The sequence below is a fragment of the Cavia porcellus genome, unplaced genomic scaffold (assembly GCF_034190915.1).
Source record: "Cavia porcellus strain 051 isolate PalLab524CR breed Dunkin Hartley unplaced genomic scaffold, mCavPor4.1 scaffold_15, whole genome shotgun sequence".
Taxonomy (NCBI): Eukaryota; Metazoa; Chordata; class Mammalia; order Rodentia; family Caviidae; genus Cavia; species Cavia porcellus.
In genome coordinates, this window is record NW_026947498.1 from 70,716,395 (window position 1) to 70,740,709 (window position 24,315).

Consider the following 24,315-nt stretch of genomic DNA (forward strand, 5'->3'; position numbering starts at 1 on the left):
CTAGTTCCTGTCCGGAGTGGATGCTTGGTGCAAGATGTGCAGTGAAGGTGGCCTGCCATCTGAGATGCAGGACTTGGAACTGGCAATCCATCACCATCAGACCTTGTATGAGCAGGTGACCCAGGCCTACACAGAGGTGAGAACTGAGAGACGCAGCTGGGGCCCTGGGCATGTGTATGGCTGAGTGGGTGGTAAAAAGCACTACCCTGAGCTCTGTGGAATAGACTTAATTGAACTTAGAAGAGAGGCAGTTTGTCTCCTGCCTTTTTATGAACATCTTTATGAACTGTAGATCTCTGGCTAGGAGCAGGCACAGTTGGGGCCATTAGTAGGTACCAAATGGTATACACATCCTTTGTCACCTTTCCCTGTTACACACACGTACTCCTGCCTACCCATCTGTGCAGACTAGATTTACCCATGGGGGAGGAGAAGGCAAGAAGCAAGGCCAGTTCCCCCATGTCTGCACACCGGCCCTGCCACTCTCTTTCTGAAGCAGCATCTCAGATGCTACCAACTTTCTCACTGGAAAATCCACACGGAGACACAGGAGGGGATGGGGTGCAGGTGTGAAAAGAGGCCATGGATGTGAAGGGGACTTTGCTGCATGTTGAAATGTAAGGAGATGTCTTCTGAGTAAGAATAAGGGTTTTTGTTATAGTCCAACCTGAGTTTGAATGTTGGCTGCCCTGATTCTTAGCTGTGTCACCCCAGGCAGATTATTTTTCCTGTGCCTCAGGTTCCATGAAATGGAGGTGCTAACATCTACCTCCCGTGGTCGTGCCCAGGCTTATAAGTGCAATGCATGTAGCACACTTGTCCCAGCCTGACAGTAATATGAACTAAGCATGGCAAGAGGTCTTGTCGCCATGGGAGGAACAGAAGAGAAGCTGTGTGAACCAAGTCAGATCTCCACAGGTCTGATCCAAAAGTCCAAGGCTTTTTCTCTTCTGACAAAACTGTGCTTCTGCCTGTGGGTCAAGAATCTCTAAATGTATCTTTGTAAAATACAAAAGTATAGGGCACAACTGCAGCAAATGTGCTGCCCACATATTTCACATGGGAGAGGTATGTGTGTCCCTGTATTTGGACCATAGTTTTCCCAACTTACTCTCAGGCTCCAGCAACATGGACCTTGACCTTCTCCCCTCTTCTGAGATCAGGGGCAATCCAGGACTCCTAGTGATGTGGAGGCTGAGGCAGAGGACTAGAACTCTTTGTGATATGGACTTCCAGGACCCACCCCTGTCTGTAACTACCCTGGCCCAGACAGAGTACCCAGAGACAGCATTCCCTGTAGAGAACTGTCTTGGGTTTAGCCATAGAATACTATCCGATCACATCTCTAGAGGGCATTTCCTCTTTATAAACGACCTTGCCTGGCAATAAATTATGAGAGATAGAGGTGGCAGGATTGAGTGGGCGATAATGGTTTCCTCTCCCACCTCAGCCACACCCTACACAGCATTTGTTTTAGCTGTGCAATCCAGAGAACCTTTCTGTCACTCCACAGAAGGATTCAAGCTACCTCTGTTCCCGGACAGCCCGCCCCTCAACCAAGCCTGAAGGACAGATGCCGGGCAGATGCTGGGTCCCAAACTCCCTCCTGTTCATCATGGTGGGACTGAATATGAAAGCAAACCTCCTTTCTCGGCTTGCTGATTAGAAAAAGGAGACCATTTCAACATCAAACCAACTTCGGTTTTTTATTAACCAAATTACTCCCCCTTGATCTCTGTAGTGAACTGGAAAGACATGTTTTACTGAATATTCTGCCCAGCAGTGTAGGGCCAAGGTTTTGATTCTAGGATGCCACTTGCCAGAATTACTGCTAGCCCTTTATTGTGCCAGGATCTAGGAAGAGGAACGACAGGGTTTGCACCCTGACTCTGTCAGCCCTGAGAGTGGATGCTGGGGAGCCCAGGGAACGACCGTCTGTCCACAGTCTAAGGGTGCTACACTACTCTGCTTGTGCTACAAAGATGCGGTTCAGCAGAGAAAGTGGGACTATATGGAGGGAAGGGAAAGTTTTAAAAACAGGAAAACTGCTAAGGAAATGAAGAAGACAGGAACTAGGAAAGATGGTGAAGATACTAGGTCCTCTGTGGTGGGGCCTATTTCAAACATCGCCTGTGCTAATTCACCACTCACCACAACTCAGTGATGTATGTTCCACTGTCATTCCTCTTTTACAGATGAAAAATCTGAGGCCCAGAGCCTCTGATGACACATCTAGAAGTTTAGGCCCAAATACAGAAAACTGAGGAAGAACAGGAAAGGTTTATAGTTGTAGCTTCTACTTGACTTCATTTCTGAAATGAAGTTCTGTTGTCTGATATAATCAGCGCGCCATTCAAAATACCCACCAAAGCCTTTTTGAGGCACTGTTGTAGACTTCGGGCAAAGGCATGGCGAGGCAGAATCCCCGCTCACTGTGCAGCTGAAGTAAGAGGAGAGCAAGGGTCTTGTGGACAACTGGCCAGCCCACTGCCAGCTCCTCTTTCCGCCCAGCTCCAGATGCTCTGCCCTCCCCTGAGCCACAGGCTGGGACATAGCCGCTGTGGCTGGCAGGCATATTGCTTGGCTGCAGTGAGCCTGGAAGGACTGAGATTCTCAGTCCTAATCAGGAACCCCTGGGGAGCACTCTTTCCTTCTCTGTGTCCTGCCTCTGAATTCCTTTCCTTCCTGCAGGTCAGCCAAGATGGCAAAGCACTGCTGGATGTGTTGCAGCGTCCCTTGAGTCCCGGGAACTCTGAGTCCCTCACAGCCACAGCCAACTACTCCAAGGCGGTGCACCAGGTGCTGGACGTGGTACACGAGGTGCTGCACCACCAGCGGCGGCTTGAGAGCATCTGGCAGCACCGCAAGGTGCGGCTCCACCAGCGGCTACAGCTCTGTGTCTTCCAGCAGGATGTGCAGCAGGTAACTGGCTCTGCTTCCCTGTGCCCATCATCTGTCCTGAGAGACAGGCTAAACTGGACCACCTGACCTGGTGATCAGGCATGGAAGACCCCTACTAGAGGGATGGTGATGATTCAGCGCCCAGCTACTCGCTTGTACCCTACAAAGACAAAGAAAACACACTGAAACTGTTGATTGCATGCTGCTTGCTCAAGCAGCTTCTTAAAGCTGGCCTTCTCACTGTGTGGTACTGGGAAGTGGGGCTTAGTCTCTGAAATCCCTTGTAAACATGTATCACTTTTCGTTTGGTGAGCCTGATCCTTGAGATTGCTAAGCAACTTGGCGGCCACAGGGTTATCTGAGCACAAGTTAGGCACCACATAAAGAAAGCTCACTTTTTGTTCAGCAAGGGGGTAGCTAAAGAGAGCAGGGGTTGGGGTAGGGACTTTTAGAAGATTCGTTGGCAAAATTGGAGCTGTGAAACTGGATTTAAAATATGGGCTGTCATTCACTGCACATTCCATGATTAAGGGTTTCTTCTAGCATTATCTGTCTTTTTGCATGATTATACCATTCTGTGGCTTTTGCTTTACTGCATAAATAAAGAAATGGTATGTCTGTAACCATAAAAGGACAGTGTTGCCACAAATGCCTTTTCAGAGGAAAAGCCCATTGTTTTCCCCTTGTACTTTCTGTTTCTCTCTCAGGAGCCCTGGGAATCTTACCCAGAGGGCTGAGATTTAGAGAAGCTTGATAGGAGCTGGGTCTGAGGTGAATTGGGGCCACAGTCATCGCTGTGTGGGTTCTGTGGGAGGCAAACTGTGGCTCTTGGGCTCAAACACCTGTTTCCGGAATTCTGTGGTTACTAGGTAACTGCAGGGTTATGCACGTGAAATAACGGTCCCCTCTCCTTCCATCCTTCTGTGTTATTGACCAGGTATAATCCAGAAGTACAGCAAAATAAACATGGGAATTGAGAGCCCATGGCACATGTCTTCACGCTGTCAGGGTAGGGGACGAAAGCTGAGTGTTTGAAATAGACAGGCAGGACAGGGACATATTTATCACTGTGACACCTTCTAAAGTGGGGGCGTCCCCTGTAGTCAGCCCTAAGAAGAGGAACGGCCTGCAGGTGTGCTCCTCTCCTAGGCCTCCCTGACTCCCTTACAGTGCCCCACTTGATGACAGATGTGGTGGAGAAGGGGCAGTGCTGACGTGGCAGCTCTGGTCTTTCATGGGCCTGTGGGAATGGAGAAGCAAATGAATCAGTTGCTTGCTCCTGCCATCTGGAGCTTTCCAAAATAAATATATCATCCCTTAGCACAGAGCAACAAGGCTGTGATTGAGAAGCGAGGTGCTAGCCTCGCTGGCACAAAGGAGGGCCTATGGCTATTTCTGTGACCTCTCTGTGACTCTTGAGGGATGACCTGGCCATGGATTGTGGGTGTCACAGTCCTGTTGCCTTCTCTTTGTCGTCCTACTGTTCTTAAGGCTGTGACACCAAGCTGAACTTTGCAGCACCACGAGGGGCTGTAAGGAGAGTGGGTAACAGTCCTCCCCAGAGCTGTGTGTGGAGGCGTGTGCCTGTAATCCCAGGACTCAGAGGCTAAGACAAGAAACTAGTGTTGAGTCTAGGGTGGGCAACTTAGCAATTTAGAACCTGTCTCAAAAGAAAAAAAATTTTTTTAAGGGTAGGGATATGGCCTGGTGCAAAAGGCTTAGGTTCCATCCCCAGGACTGAAATAAAACAAACCAACAAACAAAAACTTCCCCTCAGGATAGGTGGATAGGGCAGCATGTCACACTCGGCATCGCAGGAGTTGCAGCTGTCAACGTATTCCTGAGGTCACCATGATATCTGCACAGAAATAAAGAAAAAAAGGAACGAGACTACATGTGTGGCTATTCTACATCATGCTTTGAGAAGCAAGAGCATTTTGTTCATCATGTGGTTGGCAGTGCAGGCAGAGGGGCTATGGTGTGATGGGCTGGCTAATCTGTAAGAGTGTAGTTCCCAGGCTGGTTACTTCCCTTGTCCTTTTCAGGAGCTGTGGATTTGTCTTCTGGGGCACAGACTCACTCACAACATCGTCCTTCTGACTTTCTTGCTCACTCATTGTGTGTCTGACAGTAGGACACACGCAAGAAAACTGTGGGGAAGTAAGATCTAAGGCTGGTGATGGGTCCCAGTTGTTTACCTGACATCCAAACAACCTTTTAGTGCCTAACAGGTACCTGAACCGTGCTTCCAAAGGGAGCCAAACTCACACACTGTAGACTCCTAGCCGTGCAGGGGCCTGTCATAAATTTCAGGATCAAACTTACACAATTTCCCTGTTCCATGGTACAGAGGTAGGGGTGTGTGTGTGTGTGTGTGTGTGTGTGTGTGTGTGAGTGAGAGAGAGAGAGAGAGAGAGAGAGAGAGAGAGAGAGAAAGAAACTTTGACAACACTCTCATTCTTATATTACAGTAAGTCCCTGACTTACAAACAAGTTCTTTCCATTCCAGGAGAATGTTTGTAAGTCAGATTCATTTGTAAGCCCAACAAAGTGCATCTTATATACCTGTTGACACAAATATACAATGTAAAGCATTAAAAAAAAACAAACTGGGCATGGTGGCACATGCCTGTAATTCCAGTGCTCAGGAGGCTGAGGCAGGTTTGCCATGAGTTGGAGGCCAGCCTGAGCTACATAGTAAGCTTAAGGCCAGTCTACACTATGTAGCAAAACCTTGTCTCAAGAAACATAAAAACAAGACAAAACAAAACAATAAAACCTCCACATCACCACAACTTTTCCTCTTGCTTCCAGACACCCTGAGCTCTGATTGCACACTGTACAGTAAACTCACAGCAGCGTAACTGTTACAGTGTTCAGCAGATATGTGAGCCACTGCCATGATTTGTTATAAGTTGGGGGTTTATGGTGTATTACAGATTTTAAACTTTGTGTGTCTCATCTATTCCAGTGTCTCCTTAAGAGTATAAACTGGACTTCTTCCTCTCTATCGTTCTTAAAGCTCTTCACTGCATTAAGCAGAGGTTCTCTTTATGTTTGCTGAATTGAACTAAATTATTGGAGAAGCACAGTTTCTGCCTCTCTGAAGTCAATACCATTTATTCTTCCCTCGCAACCCACCCATTAGCTGGAGTCTGCCTGTGAGAATTGATGTGAAAGTCTTGAGGTGCCGAGTATCCTCATCCCAGGCAGAGAATGTAGGATATGAAGACCTCGGCGCACAGGAAGTGTCTCTGTGGTCATCATTTATTGAGCAAGTCCGTGCTACCCCACCCCACCCCCATGGACTCAGCAGTTCACTAGTTATAGGCACAACGTAGCTCGAATGGCATAACCTGTGCATTCTTGAAAAGTAAAGGACAGCTCTGTCAAAGCATGCTGGCCAGTGTGCAGGGCAATACAGTATCAGTGAACCGGTGTGGGCAAAGGTGTGAGAAATCAGAATTAGTGTCTTGATAGAGATAAAATGATCGAACCATCCATGTCATCTGGATTCAAGTAATGGACTCATCAGCACATTTGGAACCCAGAGATTTTTACTCAGAAGCCTGTGTGGGAAGCTGCTGTGCGTGCATCAGTGGCCAGGCCAATGTAGGTAGAGACATGGGCTGTGAAGTCAGCCTGGGCCTAAGTCCTGTTCTGACATGTATTGTCTGCATGGCCATGGGCGAATCACTGCAGCTCATGGTGCTTTAGTTTCTTCATCTCTGAAATAGAAAGGATAACAGAAGTACCTGTCTCATGAGATAGGAGTGATTTGGGAGCGCAAAGCCTGCCTATGTGGAGTAAATCGAAGACAATCCTTGGCGTAGTCCTCAGGCGCCCCCTGGTGTCCATGCTGTTGGGGACGCGCAGCCTGATTCTATGGCAGCAACTGCCACATGGTGTATGTTGATTGATACCATTTCATTCAGTGACAAAACTTCAGAGCTGTCAAGGACTCAAAGAGCATCCCAGTGTCTCTGCTGTAAAGTTGAGGGCATTGAGGTCCAGAGATGTAAAGTAAGTTGTCCAGGTCCACACAGCTAGTTAGTGGTAATTCCAGTATCAAAAGCTAGGTCTTCACACCCCATACTTCAGTTGTCCTAAGACAAGCCACAGGAGGGGAAGAGAAAGAGAAAAAGGAGACTGGAAGATGTATTACATGAGGACAGGTGGGGGTACAGAGGTACCCTACAAAATGGGGAAGATAGGATGAAACAGAGACAGACAGACAGACAACGGGCAAAGAAAAGAGAGATTTAATGACAAAGGACAGAAAAAGAAGTGTAGCTGGGTGAGAGAAGGAAGGAAAGAGGAAAACGGAGGAAGAAGAAGAGAGACCTTTGCTGGAAGGCAGGGAGCTTCTGCCAGCCGGTGTCTTTCCTCATTGCCACTTCTGGATAGTCCTTGCCCAGGGAGCAGTATTCTTCCTCTGACGAGTACAAAAGCAATGTGCAAACCAAACGCAGATGCCAGGGAAGAAGAGATTGCGTTTAAACATCTGCTGCCAAAGCTGACCTGACACCTTCCTTTGGGTCCCAGCAGGTGTAGTTGCAGCTCTCTCCATTACTGGAAGATGATGAAAAGAATCTTCAATGTAAGACTGGAATTTGGGCTCATTAAGCTGAAGAAAGGCATATGTCAGGCATGTCCGCCATACTGTTGCTAGTAGAATAATTTCAATCTTATTATTTTTCCAGTTTAGTATAAGACAGTACTGAGCAACAGCTAAAACAGCATTCCATGACAGTATCTGCCAATCCTCGCCTTCGCCTGTTGTTCTCTCCTAACTTCTGGCTTCTCAGGTGGGCTTCTCAGGTAATTTCAAGCCCAGCTAGATTAGACTCTTGGTTGGAAGAGTAGGGAGTAACTAGAAGCTTGCTCTTTCTGGGAGTTGCAAAACCTATTCTGTTTTGGACTGTTTTCAGACTGCCCTCTGCAGGCCACTCACTTATGCCTCACTCTTCTTCTTAGCCCTTCATTTTTTGCAAGAACAAATCTTTAAAGTGTTTTTAGAAAACCTACTTTGTGCAAGGCTCCAAACAAAGAAGTCTCTGCCCTTGAGAGTAGACATATCCACCTGAGGACTTGATGATGGCATGTTGCTGTCTGTGTTCAGGGCCAAAGAAACAAAACAACCCTGAGCTGTCAGAATCAGAGTGAAGAGGTCCTTCTGGTGGGGGCAAGATTTGCATTCATTCTAGAAGCCCAGGCAGGAGATGGGGCTGTTATCCTTGGGGAAGGCCAGAAAGCAGAGAGCTAAGTTATTGACCCAAGACAGGGAAGAGGAAATCTAACTGGATGCTCTCTTTCATCCCAGTCCTAAGGAGAGGTAAATCTGGAAAAGAATTGGTGATGGAAGTGGGATCATGACAGATGTGAGGCTCCTGTAACTGTCTCTTAAAAGCAGTGCCTGTTTTTAAGCAGTCCAATTAGGTGAGCTTGTGACGGGTAATGATGGCAAGTTTTATCTGACTCGGTGTCTTAACATTCTGAATTGATGAAAATTAATATTAATTTGAAGTTCATAGTTTCTGTACTGCAAGTGAATCTCATCTGCTTCCGTCAGTTTTTCTGGAGCTCCATATGGAAGTTATAGCTTTTATTATGTTGATTCTTGCTTTCCAAAAAAATGTCTGAAAGGAATTTGAGAGTAATGTTTAAAAAACCTCTAGATATCTTTTACTAGCTGTAATTACCAGAGCTACTTAATCATACTAAACCAGTATGGTTATTATATAATGTCTTAACGGTTTTGCATAATAAAAATGAGCACTGTGAGGCTGGGCAGGTGGCATCTGCTTTGTAATCCCAGAGCTTGGGAGGCTGAGAGTTTGAAGCCAGTTTAAAGCCAGCCTGGGCTACATAGTGAGTTCAAGGCCAACCTGAACTGCATAGTGAGACCCTGTCTAAAAGAAAGAAAGAAAGATAGAAAAAAGAAAACGAGCATTGTGTGTTGCTCTCGGAAAGATTAATAATTTAATAATAACTGGAATGATGATGGGTCTAGATACTAACTTCCTATAAGAAGGAAGAATTTAAATGTCTGAGAAGGAGAGTATCGGGGTGTTTTCAGCACACTGTCAGATCAGAGAATGACAACCTGGAGGCATCATTTAATTTGAAACGTACTTGCTACTTGTGGGTCGTTTAGGAAGGGATTTAAACATCCAAGAAAGGATTGGTTCCAACTCTGAGAGTCCACTCCTGAGGCTCTGTGTAAGAGCCACACTGTTGAAAGCACAGAATTCATTATCTGAATGAGTAAATATGGTTGAGTATTTATTCTCATTACTTGGCTTTTCTTGTTTAATCTTCCAACACCATGAGATAGGTGACAGTTTGGTTCTCATCTTTTAGGTCAGGAAACTGAGGCTTAGAAAGATTAGGTGACCTTGTCTAGGGTCCAACAGCTAGTGACAGACCAGGAATCAAATCCAGATCCACCCAACATCAAATACCATGGGTAGTATGCCATGGGTAGTATACTGGATGATGGGAATAAGAGAGACGCCTTGAGGGGTTTACAATTTAGTGCTAGGCTATCAGTGATCAGAGGACCTTGATAAATTAGTTGTTCCCAGAAGGTGAGATCTGCCTGATGTCAAAGCCTAAGAGCCTGAGATTGATCCCCAAAATACTTTTCCCCAAAGACAGTGATGCTCATGTCCTGATACTCATTTCCTGTGTGCCATCATTTGGAAATTTCCCCTTGCAGCTATTTATCTCTAACAGAAATTACCCTAAAACAATCACTACTCATTCTCATTTATTTTTCACAGTCACCATTATGTTAACTCAGCCTTGCTGATGCTGTTCTTTGTGGTGTAAATCTTGAATAATATCCATTTGCCTGTGGTAGTTTTAAAGTCCTCAGTTAAGTTTTTAATGGTGATAAATCAGTGATTCAAATATTTTCAAGTAGATAACAGATAATTCTTTGGATAGAATGTAAGCCTGGAAAGAGTTCAGGTTGTGGTTTAGCCAAACCAGGGAAGGTAGGGAACAAAGGGAGGTTCCTGTTTATGAGGGTTGCTTTTTATTGGAGTGGAGATAGGAGGCCATTCTCTGTGGTGTCGTTGATCTTAGAGGGAGCCCTCCATCCCTCTCCTGCTACTAGGAAGCTAATACTGAGACGTCTAGATTCTATTCCTCCCTGTATCCCTGGCCTCCACAGGGTAGGGGAGCGAGGAGAGGTTTGCCTCTCTGGATTCCGTTCCTCTCCATGTGTTCCCAGGCTCTACAGGATGGAGGGTGAGCGGAAGGCTTCCGTGGGCATTCTGAACTGCTTCCTGCCTGGAGACTTCAGCGTGCCTAGTGGCCTCTTCTTCTTGGTTCCGATTCCCATCTTGCACCCCACCCCACCTCTTTCCTTCCCTACTCTCCTGCCTGCCCCGGTTTCTTCCCTGTTCCAGCCTTCTCCAGTGGTGGTTAGTTTGGTATTGACTTGGCTTTTCTGAATGAAGACTGTCTTGAATGACGAGTGAGCAGACGAATGCTGGTGTGCCCTGCAAAGCAATAAAGAGGAACTCTCTTTCCAGGAGTCACTGAGCTTCTGGAATTGCTTGATTGACAGTTAAGTTTTAAATCTTTAATATCCTCAGTGCCTTTTTGTTACAACATTAACGAGCAGTATGACAGTCACCACTCAGGGTCACCTCTTTCTGATAATCTCATGCTTGATGTATCCTTGATCTCAGCATGTTAGTTCTGAAGCCTTGGATACCAGGCTAAAGGAGAAAGGATTCATACATTATTACTAACTGGGATGGTCAGAATTAAGTTTGAAGTAATCTGGTACCGGTGCGTGGGCTGGGAGGAAATCGGAAGAGACTCGCAGCCACAGTCACGGTGCATGGCCACAGAGCATGAACAGGAGTAATAAAGCAAGCATTCATTTAAAGATCATCAAAATTGCCTCCATTTTCTTATAGAAAACAGGAGCTGTTTTCTTAAAGAAAACAGGAGCTGCATTTCCCAAACCGTGGTCCATGAACTCCTGGGTCCTTGGACATCCAGGCAGAGTAGAGGATTTGTCAGATACAGATCATCCAACCTTATTTCATACTTTTTGATTCAGAACCTGGGAGGTGAAAGGTGCCTGTATTTGAAAAGGGATCCAGGTATTTTTAAGCACGCTGAAGTTCAGAACCTCTGGCAAGAGTTTCAAGCCTTGGTGATTAAAAGAATGATGACTCCACAAGCAGGCATCAGAGCACTGGGTTGAAGCCTCTTTCAAGTAGGGACCCAAGCTTAAGCTTTGTCTTTTTTTAAATTTTATTTTAAAGAGATTAAGACGAAACAGGACATAACAAAGCAGATCAGAACAGAATAATGTAAGCAACACAGTATTTCTCCAGAAGACAATCTGTAATTAACAGTGACTACCATAATGTCTCTTTCTTTTACATAGTTGAGCATAACTTCATATATAATAGTATCAAATATAACAAGATAATATAAAACCATTAAAGAGAATGAAAGTATTACAGGGAATTTAGGAACAGATAACAGAAAACGAACACTGGCTGCTATATTATCTCATTTTCCATAGAAAATTTGTTTATACTATCACACATAATACGATCGAATAAGATGCAACATGATAGAACCAAAGGAAACAGAAGAGCAGAAGCATGGTAGGACTTCAGATGATATTAAATCAGCAGCAGGTGGGTCTTGTGACATAGGCAGAGACCATTGTAGGGGCAGAGGACACACTCTTGGCCCTTAACCTGTTAAGGACTTGAAAGCAACTGTGACTCTTCACAGATGCTCACTAGGTAACTAAATGCAGAACAAAGCATGGTTTCCATTTAGTATCCTTTGTTAACTGAAAATTTTGGAGATAGATATGTTAATAATTTAGGAAAAGGTGGCCAAACAAGATTTATTTGTCCTAAATTTACCTCGTCCTTCTCAGACTGAGGACACCAAGATAAAGGGACCGTCAGCTATGTCCAGAAGCTTTGATTGCTCTAACCTCAGGGTCACCTTGGATTTCAGCAGAGCCTCACAAGACTGGGACTGCCTCAGGCAGCAGCTATCAGCTTATAAGAACTAAAAAGCCCCTAATACCGTGAGGACTCCTTGAGAGCTATGGAAACCAGACCCTGGCCCTCCTCTGCTAGTCCTTTTTTATGAGTGGGCAGATTGATTCTCTTCACCAGAAGATTCACCCTCCAGCTGCTACCCAAGCTGGAGTCTTCTTTACTTTCTTTCACTTAACTATTAAAATTTTGCCTGCTTTAGTTTTAATTTCCAGTATTACTAAAGGAAGGACCCACACTATTACTAAAGGAAGTCAGTGGTATTTCTGGGTCTTTTGGATCCAAAGCTGATTCCTCCTCAGCACCGGGTCCAGCTGGAGAAAGGACTGCAGCTCGGCTCACAGGGGAAGGAGAACCTATAAACCTGCTAATGAGGTTTAGCTCGCTCTCTCAGAAAAGCAGTGGCTCTTACCATAGCAAGACATTTATTTTGATTGTACCTGTTCCAAAGAAAGGACAGAAAATGAGTTACTGGTAATTGGACATTTCATGCAGTGCCTGCATGCTCTGGAGTCGCAGCTGCCAAGGATCTGGGTGGTACTGGCTGTAACCTTGCGGAACTAAGCAGGGTGTGCTGTGCAGGCAGACAGAAATAGTAATCTCCTAGACTCTCCTGGGTGTTCTCACCACTGTGTGTTCCTGAACCTCTAACACAAAGGGGGTGCACATGCCTCATTCACATAAACGCTCCTTCAGTGGCCTCGGAATCATGGCTTTCTGGGGAGGTACAGTTGGGGCACTCCGAGAGCTAGATGAGAGCAAAGAGTTCTTCAGGATACTGGAAACATCAAATGCCTTGCTTATTCTACCGTGGGTCAAATTAAGACACAAACTTAATAGCCTATTGTGAATAACATAATTTATCAGCGAAAGCTGGGTGAAGCAACAATCATAGGGTTGGATTCTAATTCTACATTTGTTTGTAAAATGTCTGTTTCCTTTTATGATAGTTCCCTTTATCACACAGGAAGTTCCAAAATCAGAGTCATTATACATTTACTCATTTATTCAGCAAATACTGTTTGAGAGCCAACAAAGCTCCTGGTTACGTGGAGCTTATACTCAGGGGCAAAAATAAAGCAATGCCCACACTGAACAAGTGTGTACACATTGAGTAGCTACAGCCAGTGCTGTACAAGTAGAGAGCTGAATAATGTATGCGCCACATAGAGGGGTTAAGGCAAAGGGCCCAGGCTCGTAAACTGGAACCTACAAATTCAGGAAGACCAAAATGTTCTCCCCAAATTCAGCCCTATTCATGCCCACTGTTCAGAAATGACCAGCAGTTCTCTTTCAAAAGACTTCCCTTCTCCTTGGCAGCTAGACAAGACGTATCCTGCCCTGAACAGCACTATGTCTTGATTGTATGGTAGTTGGAATAAACACAATTAAATGGGGAAGAAAGAGGGTAATTAAGAAATTATACATAATGGCTGTTATTAGATTAGCTCCCAAATCTGGTTCAGGATGTATTTCTCTTGAAAAGTCTGTTCACAAAAAAAAAAAAACTGACTTCTGGCTGAAATTCCAGGGCTAGGCAGGGAGAAGGCAGAGCTTTACAGTTGTTGTAGAATGTCGCCTGCTATAGTGGTGAGTGTGGGCTGACCTCCACTATTCACATGAGAGGACAAACTCGGGCTTCTCCAGAACGGGACCACACAGCTTCTCCCGAGTAGTGAGGAAGCCTCTGTCACATAAACATATCAGCATTCATTGCCTGACCCCAAGCTCAAGGTAAAGCAGAGATGCTCCTGGTAGACCAGGACACTCTTTGTTTTCCCAGGAACTGTCTGGCAAGTGGGGCAGTGGGCTGGAGGCAGGAGTGGGGTGCGGTGGAAATGGACACAGAAAGGTCTTTGGATGCAGACTTTGAGTACACTGTGACTGAGCTAGAGTTACAATAGGGCTGTGGAGCAAGTGACAGTTGCATATGCTAGAGGGATCAGCTAGAGTTCATTTCAGTCAAGCAAGTCTTAAGAGACCAGCCTATGTAGAGTACTCTGCTGTGCCACAGCCTGGTGGGACAGGCCTGTGGGCCTTACGTGTGGTTTGAAGAGAATCAGAGAAGAGCCATACTATAACCTCTGCAGCCTGGATATGCTACGAAAGTAGAGGTTTTCCATGGCCAGTGATCTGGGGATACAGCTTAAGGGGTGAGGGAAAGTAACCTAGGGCGGGGGGTGTGGGAGCAAAAGGGTTCGGAGAGTTCAGGTGAAGAAAAAAAAATGTGCCCAAAATTCAGGAGTTGAGAAGCAACCTTAGGGTGCTTCTGCCTGAGGGGTGAGGCAGGAACTCACTAGAAGTGGGGGCACGTGGTCAACTCTGCATGTCTGACTAATAGGCCACTCAAAAGTTATACTACTATGAAAGCACTTTCAAGAATGTACAAGTTAATTCCATTTAAGTCTGAGATTATGTTTCTTAAATGGAATCAATGTCCTCATTTTTATTGTTAGGATCCAGCTACATTAGCCAGTTATAATTTTTAAGGCTTATATAAATTACTTTCTTGTAACTGAAGGCACAGCTTGTCAGAATCAGATTGATAACTAACATCAAAGACTTCTTTCCACTTGGTTCAGGGGCACAACTGTCATTTATAAAAACCAGACAATAGGCAGGGTGTAGTGGTGTGCCCGTATAATCCCAGCACTTGGGAGGCTGAGACAGGAGGCTCGTCGAAAATTTGAGGCCAGCCTGGGTTACTAGTGAGACCCTGTCTCAATGAACGGAGAAGAGAGAAGAGGGAAGGGGAGAAGAGGGGAGGGGAGGGAAGGGGAGGGGAAGAGGGAAAATGAGGGAGAGGGAAGCAAGAAAATGGGGAAGGGAAGAGGAAGGGAGAGGAGAGGACAAGGGGAGAGAGGGGAAGGGAGGGCGAGGAAACAACAATAAACCATGAATACAAGCAGGAGTATGACAAGAGGAAGAAATCTCAGGAAATCTCTGCCAGTGTTCTAAAGTAGGGCTCTGACCAGTCCTGCCTCCCATCAGTTACGCAGGCCACACTCTAGGGGCACTCTCTTTTTCACCTCTAACCTAGCCATCCACTCCTAGCAGTTTTTCTTCTCTTGCCTCTCCACGATGCTGCTCTGGCCTCTTCTCGGAATTCCCGAAGTCACCTCTTGTTTTCCCGCTTCTCCTCCTGCTTCCTTCCAATGGATTCTCCATAAAGCAGCCAGGGAAACATTTTTAAAGTGGGATGTCATAATGCCTGTCTCCTCCATGCATTGTCAGTGGTTCTTGGGATGAACACTGAACTCTGGTTCAGGACACCGGACTCACCGTTCTGCCTTGTCCTTCCTTGGGCCCGTTTCCTACTTATTCCCTACGTGGCCCTCTTTTAAAACAACTTCTTACTTAGGTAACTCTTGCTGTCCTGATCTCAGCTAACCCTCACTACTTCAGAGAGGCCTTCTCTGATGCCACAGCTAAGTTCGTCTGATGTTGGTACTTTTGCATTTAATGAGGTATTAGGTGATTTAGTGACTAGTTCTCTAACCACCCAGAAACTGATTTCCTGGAGTTACGGCTTTTTCTACTGCAGGAACCCCTCAGTCCCCCTCAGATTGCCATAGTACCTGGTGTTAGGGCACAGTAAGACCAAGAAATGAATATCTGAGTATGTGGACTCTCATATTCCATATGTGCTTCTTTGCTATAAGGACTTCTCAAACAAAAGGATAAAACCTCCAATGTTGGAAATGTTTAAATACCAACTCAAAGCAATCAATAGATGTTAATAACTATCATCCTATACAACTCAATTCTAATTGGTCATTGAGTATTTCAAATATAATCTTAGAGATGAGAGACATTAAACAGGAAAGACTACAAGGGCTACCTTGATAGGTGCTTGTGTTTAGGTAGGATATAGGGTCTGGCTAAAAGCTGTTTTATTTTGCATTGATTGATGTTCATATTCTGGAGCCTGGCTCACATTAACTGGACTTGCCAGAAATGATGGATAACTAGAATCCCAGTGCTGCACATGAATTTATAGTGTATAATATATTGTCATTGTATAATGTATAATGGTCAGAAGCACTCCCCTGTGCAAAATCTACCTAGGAAGCCAGATTGCATCCCAGCCTCCCAGGGTTGCAGAACATGAAATCAGGGTCAAGACACCATGTGATCTCAAAGTGTGCCTTAAGCACTAAGGCCCCTAAATGAACGGTCTCAGACAAAACAGTCAGAAATCAGCAATTTAGACGAGACTGCATATGTGATTATGATTATCCGTCCTTGGGTATATTTTCAGTCCTTATGTGTTGCTAAAGTAATTTTGTTCACTTCCTAAATTATTTGCTTTTTTTATTTGTTAAATTGATTTCCTTGCAGTCCCTAATTCCCTGGTCTAGTTGCACATATTTTTCTCACAGCTTCAATTTTATTGGCAGAAGTTGAACTAAGTGGTGGTAATATAACATCACTGAACAGTCAAAATTATATTTAAATCAAGTAAAAGACACGAAAAAGTGAGAGAAATAAGTTTTTAATTGATCAAGGCATAGCTAGTTAAGTAAACTAAGTACTCTAACTAAAAATGAATTGATAGTTTCAAGAAAACAAAATAATTTTCAGGGAAACAAATTGTTTCAAGGGTTCAAAAGCTGTAAAATCACCCCTGGGGAATGCAGAAGAAAATGTGTGTGTGAACTAGTGGATAAAAAATACTCTTTTTCAACCAATATGTTTTAGAGTAACCAATTTTCTTAAAAGTAAAAATAAAGTGAAATAAAATTAAATTCATGAAAACATTGCAAGAATAATCAGGTCACATTTAATTGCTTAAAAATAAATTTTTTTAAAAAGTCATCTAAAAATCTATTATAACTTCTAAAGGAATTGTGAAAGATTATAAGATCACTCTTTTGTACACAAAATATTATCCTCAAACTTCAATTCATTCTCAGAAGGGATTAACAAAGGTTTAAATATGCAGCAAAATTCTAACCCTGGTGGCACACCACTGTAACCCTGGTACTCTGGGAGGCTGAACAGGAAGTCTGCAGGTTCAAACTCAGCCTGAGTACTTTAGCAATTTAGTGAGACCCTATCTCAAAATAAAAACTAAAGACAGCTGAAATGGAGGTTAATGGGAAGCCATAAGCACAGTTGTTGGGACTTGAAAAAAAAACTAAAATTTTACTAAATTTACTAATGTGATATATGGGAACTTTATGACTAGAAATATTTATCTTTGATCCTGTAGTTTATCATTTCCTTTATGGTACAGAATTTTAGGATCTAATTGTGGAAGGCTAACAAATATATTCTCTTGGTTTCTTTGGTTGAAATTTTGCCTTTAGTCATTTTAGAGAACTGTAGACTTTTCTACAAAAGGAATACTTAGAGTTCCTTTCTATGCTGCTTATCTGTGTTTGCAAAATGTGGAAGCTTAGCACTACCAAATTTCGTTCCACTGTTGTTCCTTTAGAACATCTTTCCTAGAATATGTTTTATAAAGTATTTAGTCTCCATCCCAATGTTTAATTAAACAATAATTGGTTAAAAGAAAAAACATCATTATAATAAAAAGTTAATTATTGGATCATACATCTTCATTATAGTGGGTGTTATTAAGCCGTACACACACACACATCTCTGAACTAATGCCTTCGTCATGCAGACTTTGTGATACTGACACTAAAGATTTTGAAGACTTTCATTCTTTTCACAAGCAGGCGTTAATGTATCCCACATGTCAGAGAAAGTGAAGCCAAATGCTAGGTTCTATAGAGCTAGAACTTCCATTCCTGCAGGCTATGAAATGATTTTGCCAACCTATACTTGCCATGGGACAATCTGTGTAAGAAGCAGAGGAATGAATTAAAGCATCCTTTTAAACATACCTAGTTTATCTAAATCACTTTACAAAAAGTCTTTCTAAAATCTGAGACGGTATTACATCATTAGTCAAATATTTAGTTAATGGCTCATATAGCAGGGGTGAATGGGCTTGGTTGAATATCAGTAGGTTCCTGACAGATGTGTTTATACTGAATTCTGGTTTAATTGTAATCACCCAAGTTAGAGTGCCAGTTTTCAGAGACCAAAAAATGAACTGCTTCCTGCCTCCCTGAAATGTACACATTTTTGTGAGACCGTCTATAAGAACAGAAAGTGGGTGTTAAAGGCTTTGGTCCTCTCCACATTTCAAGGCTCTTACATATGGAATTCCACTCCCCTCCCAAGTCCCCTTTAAGAAAACATATTTTCTCACCTTTTCAGTATACCCTCACTGTCCCAGCCACCTGTGCTCCCACTTCTCTATACATCAAGGAAAATATCTTTGGGCCAAAGCAATAGATTTGGAAGTCTGGAAGAACACAGAGTCTGTACTACTTCCTAAAAGAATCAAGATATGAAAGGCTTAGTGTGCAAAGACTTTAATATATTTAGTTGATTGGTTAGTTGGTTGGAGTCATTGCCTGGAGAAAACAGAGAGAAAGAAGCCAGAAGAAGCTGTTGTCCTTTGGATCAGCTATCTTGAGTATCCATCCAGTCTCAGACTGACCACGATGTGTTTGCTTCCAAGGATAGGAAGGAAAAGAGCCCCAGGAGCATGATGAGATAGGATCTCTGTGACCAGTCACCATTGCTGGGAGCACTTTTGTGATAGATTAATGGATGCACAATGAGGGCCAAAGAAATGCCCAACCTGTCTCTACCTCATTTCCTGCCAATGTGTCTGACTTTATACGGTTGTAGTAGAGGCAGTCAGAGGGTTGAATTGTGCTCAATAGTCAGTACACTTGTTTTTTTTTTTTTTTTCAAACTGGATGTGCTCTATTTATTTATAAATACTTTTCATGGTAATATAATTTATATAATTAGAGTCATACAGGTCAGTCAGTACACTTGTTTAAAGTGATAATTTAATCTCCAGACCAAAAAATAAATAGATAAAATAAAAGTCTACTTAAGGCTAAGAAAAGTCAAAGAGTAATGAGAGGATATTCCAGCAACCAAAGTGATGAGTTGCATTTAGTTAGGAGTAGGACTATTGTATTCCCAACAACTATTCTGAAATTTCTTGCATTCACATTGGTTCAAACATTGCCATGGGAACTGCTGCTCTCTGTCAGGGATTAAAGCTGGATAGGAGCATAGAAGTTGCACATGTTGTTACCTGTCTTTCCTTCTTCTGAAAAGTCATTGTTTCTGTCTTTCTTCTTTGGCCAGGTGTTGGACTGGATTGAAAACCATGGTGAGGCCTTTCTCAGCAAACACACTGGGGTTGGGAAATCCCTGCATCGAGCTCGGGCCCTGCAGAAGAGGCATGATGACTTTGAAGAAGTGGCTCAGGTGAGACTGTATGTGTGCTGTGTCATCTTGTGAGGAAGACCAGGACAATAGCTTTGGTGTTTGATGGGAGTATGTTGAATTGATAGCCTGTAGCTACTGGGCCTAGTATAAGAAGGTTGTTGTCTTCTCTTTAATCACTAGTTGAGTGTTAAATGGACCCCAAATTCGTGGTCTTTAAAGAAAACCTTGCTGTCAGCATGATCTAAAAACATTCTGTACATAAAGTAGTTCTAGTGAGAGGGTAACGTTATTGATACAATCGTCAATCAAGGGTTATGGCTTATGACTATCACTGTTGGTGAGTGGGAGCTGAAAATTACCCAGACTCACTTAGACAGCCATACACTTTCCAGGACCTGGAGGAAGACATGGCATCTAATTGCTGGCCATGTATCCACAGGGTAAGATGTGTCCCAAGGACGCACCTTAGATCATTTACAGAGTAGTAGTCTGAGATTTATACACATTTAGTCTGAGATTTACACATATTTGATCTTGCAGTGGTGCTTCACTTGTGATCCAGAAAACAGCACTATTTTCTGTCTGTGCAAAGCTGCAGTATGTGAGGTCCTGCTCATTTGTCTAATGGTGGAATGACATAATTTTTTCTCAAGGTTTCTACCTTAAACATTTTACTTTAACTCTTATATATCTTTACTGGAGAGTTTTCCAAAAGGATCCTGAAAATCTTCATCTTCAAGACAAAATAGTGCTATCCAGTTATGCTGGAAGGTGTAATCACTTGCAGCAGAGAAAATTTTTTGTTTTTATTATTTTTTTTATTTTTATTGTTACCGGGAATTGAATTCAATCTCGTGCTTGCCAGACAGGTACTGTAACACTGAACTATATCCCAGGCCCTGAGAATACAATTCTTAAGGATAAGATTAAGGAAGCCTGCTTTGTTCTGTGCAATGTGATTACCAGATGGTAAGAACACAGGTAGCTTTTCTCTCTTGCTGTACTGTCATTTAGGTAAGAGGGGCTGGAAAGAGCAGATTTGATAGGAAATCAGAAGATTATGAAGCAATGCCAGAGAGCCATGAAAAACCCAAAGCATGGAAAACCCTTGTTATGCATATGCTATGGGTTGTATTCTGAGCAGTACATTAGAGGTTCACAAGTCTTTCAACTCATTGTTTTATGATTCTTTATCTGAAGGCTGATATGAGGAGGAAGTTTCGAGTACCCATTCTTTGTTCAAGTTCAAACAGTTTTCTCAAGTCAGGGAAGAAAAGGAGCTTTTTCATCTGTTATAGATCCTACAAGTTTGTCCTTCTGCAGGGAAGAGCAAGGCCTACAGCAGAGCAAGTGGCTGCCCCAAGGGAAAGTTGAAGGGCAGAAAAGTCCCTGGACAAATGCATCTCTGCTCTGGGTTGGAGGGGCAATTGTGAATGGTTGCTCTGAGCTAAAGACATTTTAGCAACCATTAAAATACATATAAATGCTATCTGTGAAGACTTAACATAGCAATCCATTATCTATTATTAAACTTTAACTTAAATTCTATGTTTAGTAGCTCGCGAATGCATTTTAAACAGATTCTTCAAATCATTTGAAGGTGAATGAAGTAGTTGGAGTCCTTAGATCATCCTGCAGGTGGCACTCTTTGAATAGGCTACAGAGAGGTTGAGTGGCGTGGAAAGGTGCTGACGGCTTTGCTGGGGAGGCATCCAGTATGCAGACGACAGGAGTCCAGGCAGCCGAAGGACAGAGCATCCGTATCCACAGATCTTCTTAGTCTGAGCTACCGAGGGTGTTCTTGTTCACCCAAAAGACTTGGACAATGATGGAATGCCTCCTGCTCCAGATAAATACTTGACTCAAGTAGTCTATAAACTCACTAAATGACTCAGGCCATAGAATAAAGCAGATTTTAAAAATACGCTTGTATTCTTTATGGCACATCAAGTGTTTTGGGAGTATAAATAAATATAAGATGGAGTTGCTACCCATATAGCCTACTTGTCAAAGGATAGATGTGTCCATATCTGCTTGGGTGCTGGAGTAGAGTATGATACTGTTAGGCTTAGGGGCTGGGGATTTAGCTCAGTGGCATAAGCACCTGCCTTTGCAAGCAGGCGGTCGTGAGTTCAATCCCCGGTACCAATAAAAAGGAAACAAGACAAAAAAAAAAAATTAAAAAAAAAAAAAAAAGATACTGTTAGGTTGTCCTGGGGTATTTATTAGTACTTGGTAGGAAAGTACTCAAATGCGTGTAGTTTAGATAACAGTTATGCCTTCTCTGTTAGTGACATGGTTTATGGCCTCATTATCTGAAATGCTGCTCTTTCTGCAAACCAAATTGGTCAAAAGCTAGCAAGCATTTACATTCAAACATGTATTATCTAAAGTCTCCAAGCACCAAATCACATTTAAGCAGCTAACGTATTAAGTAAAATTACGGTAACATTCTGAAAGAATAACTTAAAAAATCTTTTAAAGAAAAACAAAAGCATACGCATAATTAAATAATTCATTCAGTAATCTCTGGTTAATTGTTTTACTATATCACTTTTATTTTGTTTTTTCCTCAAATTTATTTTATTTTTTTTAATTTTATTTAAGGAGAAAAAGAAAAAAAAACAGAAAAAGGGTACAAGTTATACAGAATTTCAGAAAAAATAAACAGTAGGAAATCACTAGTTAATAGATTACATATTGTCATCTTAGAAATAGTTGTTCAGGTTACAGAATTAAAGCATATAAAGTGGACATTCAAACAGTGAGACTGCAAACAGTTCTGTTCAATGATCCCAACAAAACTCAGTAATATGGTTATCTGTCTTATACACTTAAATATACATGCAGTTATATCCTTTAGAGCACTTTCTTTTCCTCTCTTTTGTACAATGACAATTACACATTTTGGTTTTTATTACTCCCACAGTTCTTATTACTTTTTTTGAAGAGAATAAAACCAAATGTGACATAACAAAACAAAGTCAGTCAAATCAAAAGGATGGACATAGTACATAATGTAAAAACAGAATACAAGGTGATCAGCAATGGTTACCATAATGCCTCTTGCTATTTTAAAAAGAATTGCCTATATCATCAGTTATAATAAAATTGAACAAAACAGTAAAGAACAAAACCAATAAAATCAAAACATTGGAGACATTGCAAGACTTCAAAAGAAGATAATAGTCAAACCAGAATGGGCATCATAATGAATCTTATTGTTTTCACAGTTGTTGCCTATACTCTCAAACTTGGTAGTATCAAGCAAAACAGAATAGAGGAAAATCAGTCAAAACAAGATGGTGAGAGCAATACAGGGTTTCAAATCAAGTTAATAGGAAATCAAAGTGGGTTACTATAATATATCCTGCTATTTTTTTATTTTTCCCTTAATTAAAAAGATACAAATAAAAAAGTAAATAATAAAAAACAGAGATTGAGATAAAAGAGGACATAATAACAAAACAGCACAGGTCAAAACATAACCTTTTAAGCAAAATAGTGTTTCACCACCAGATAACCTGACATAATAGTAGTCACCATAGTGTCTCTTTCCTTGAAATATTTGAGTATAACTTCGTATACTGTAGCATCAAACATATCAACACACTGTAAAACCATTCAAGAGAATGACATTATTACAGGATATTTAGAACCAATTAATAGAAAATGAACAATGGTTTCTGTATAATCTCCTTGTCTGTAAAAGTTTTTACTTGTATTATCATATATAATAAAATCCAATAAGATACAACCTTTTAAGACCGATGGAGACAGAAGCATACAAGTTTGATGGGACTTCAAAACAAGATGATACTAAATCAGCACTAGCTATTATGATGTCTTGTTTTCTCCAAAATAGCTGTTCCTACCTTCCTATCTTCTCTGCCTCATTTCTGTTGAGATTTTTTTCTGTCGTTTGTTGTCAGTTTGTCTTCTTCATTTTGTTTTCTGCTCCATTCATTGTGACCTCTCTGCCACTATTTCTGGAATCTTGGTATTTTCCATTTTTAGAATATCCTGTAGTATTCTCTGTAAAGTTGAATTGGTGGTTGCAAATTCCCCTAGTTCCTCTTTATCCTGGAAGCACCTTGTTTTTCCATCAATTTCTAGGGACAGTTGTGCAGGATATATCTAATCTTGGCTGAAGGTTATTATCTTTCAAAGCTTGAATTATTTCTCCCCATGCTCTTTGTGATTTGATGGTTTGTGCCAAGAAGTCTGCTGTAATTCTGATGGGTGTTCCCTTTTAAGTGATCTGTTTCTTGTCTCTGACGGCTTTTAATATTCTGTTCTTGGATTTCTGGAATTTTGATTATTATATGCCTGGGTGTTGTTCTGTTTGGGTTGTAGGTGGCTGGGGTCCTGTATGCCTCATACATCTGAGTATCTTTACCTTTTGGTAAATTAGGGAAATTCTCCTGGATTATATCTGTGAATAGCCTTTGTACTTCATTTGTTTGTGTCCCTACTTCTTCTTTTATGTTCTTCATTCTTAAGTTATAGATCCTCTTATCATCTTCTAGCCTTTGTATTGTTGCTGTTTGTTTTCTTGTTATTTTTAAGAAGTTTTTCATTTCATACTCCCACATTACAAATCTGCCCTCCAGTTCAGATAATCTATCCTTAGTTTCTTTCAAGCTGTTATGCCAGCTTTCAATAGAGTTTTTAGTTTCCTGGTAACCTCTTTGAACCTCCTTCATGTATTCTGTGTTTTCTCTATTTTCTCCATCAAACAATTCTCCCCTTTTTTTCTGTTCTTCCATTCCACCATCTGTTTTTGCTTGGGTGGTACTTAGAATTTCTCTAACTATTCTACTTATATCTTGCTTTAGGTCATTAAATACTTCACTTTTGAACTCATCTATGAGGCTCCGGAGATACTGCTTTATGTCTATTGGTGCCGTGTCTGATATTGCATGTTTTCTGTCCTCATTCTCCTTTACATTTACCTTTCCTGGATCAGCATTCTCAGGATTGGGTACTGAGGACGCTTTCTTATTGCTCCCTCTTCCCATACTTTTTGTTCCTTCCATACAAGCGTATATAGGAGGCCCAGTTCTTTTTTTTTTTTCCTCTTTGTCTG

At 42.2% G+C, this 24,315-nt stretch overlaps 1 protein-coding gene across 4 annotated transcripts in view; it reads left to right on the forward strand.

The window, feature by feature from the left end:
* Kalrn (kalirin RhoGEF kinase) overlaps positions 1–24,315 on the forward strand; it is a 581,802-nt gene that overhangs the window by 225,592 nt on the left and 331,895 nt on the right. For all 4 annotated transcript variants that reach the window (XM_063225109.1, XM_023562599.2, XM_063225110.1 and 1 more), the window contains exons 8-10: positions 5–136; positions 2,692–2,922; positions 19,143–19,265. In XM_063225109.1, coding sequence (XP_063081179.1) covers positions 5–136; positions 2,692–2,922; positions 19,143–19,265 — 486 coding nt within the window. The remainder of the gene's footprint in view (positions 1–4; positions 137–2,691; positions 2,923–19,142; positions 19,266–24,315) is intronic.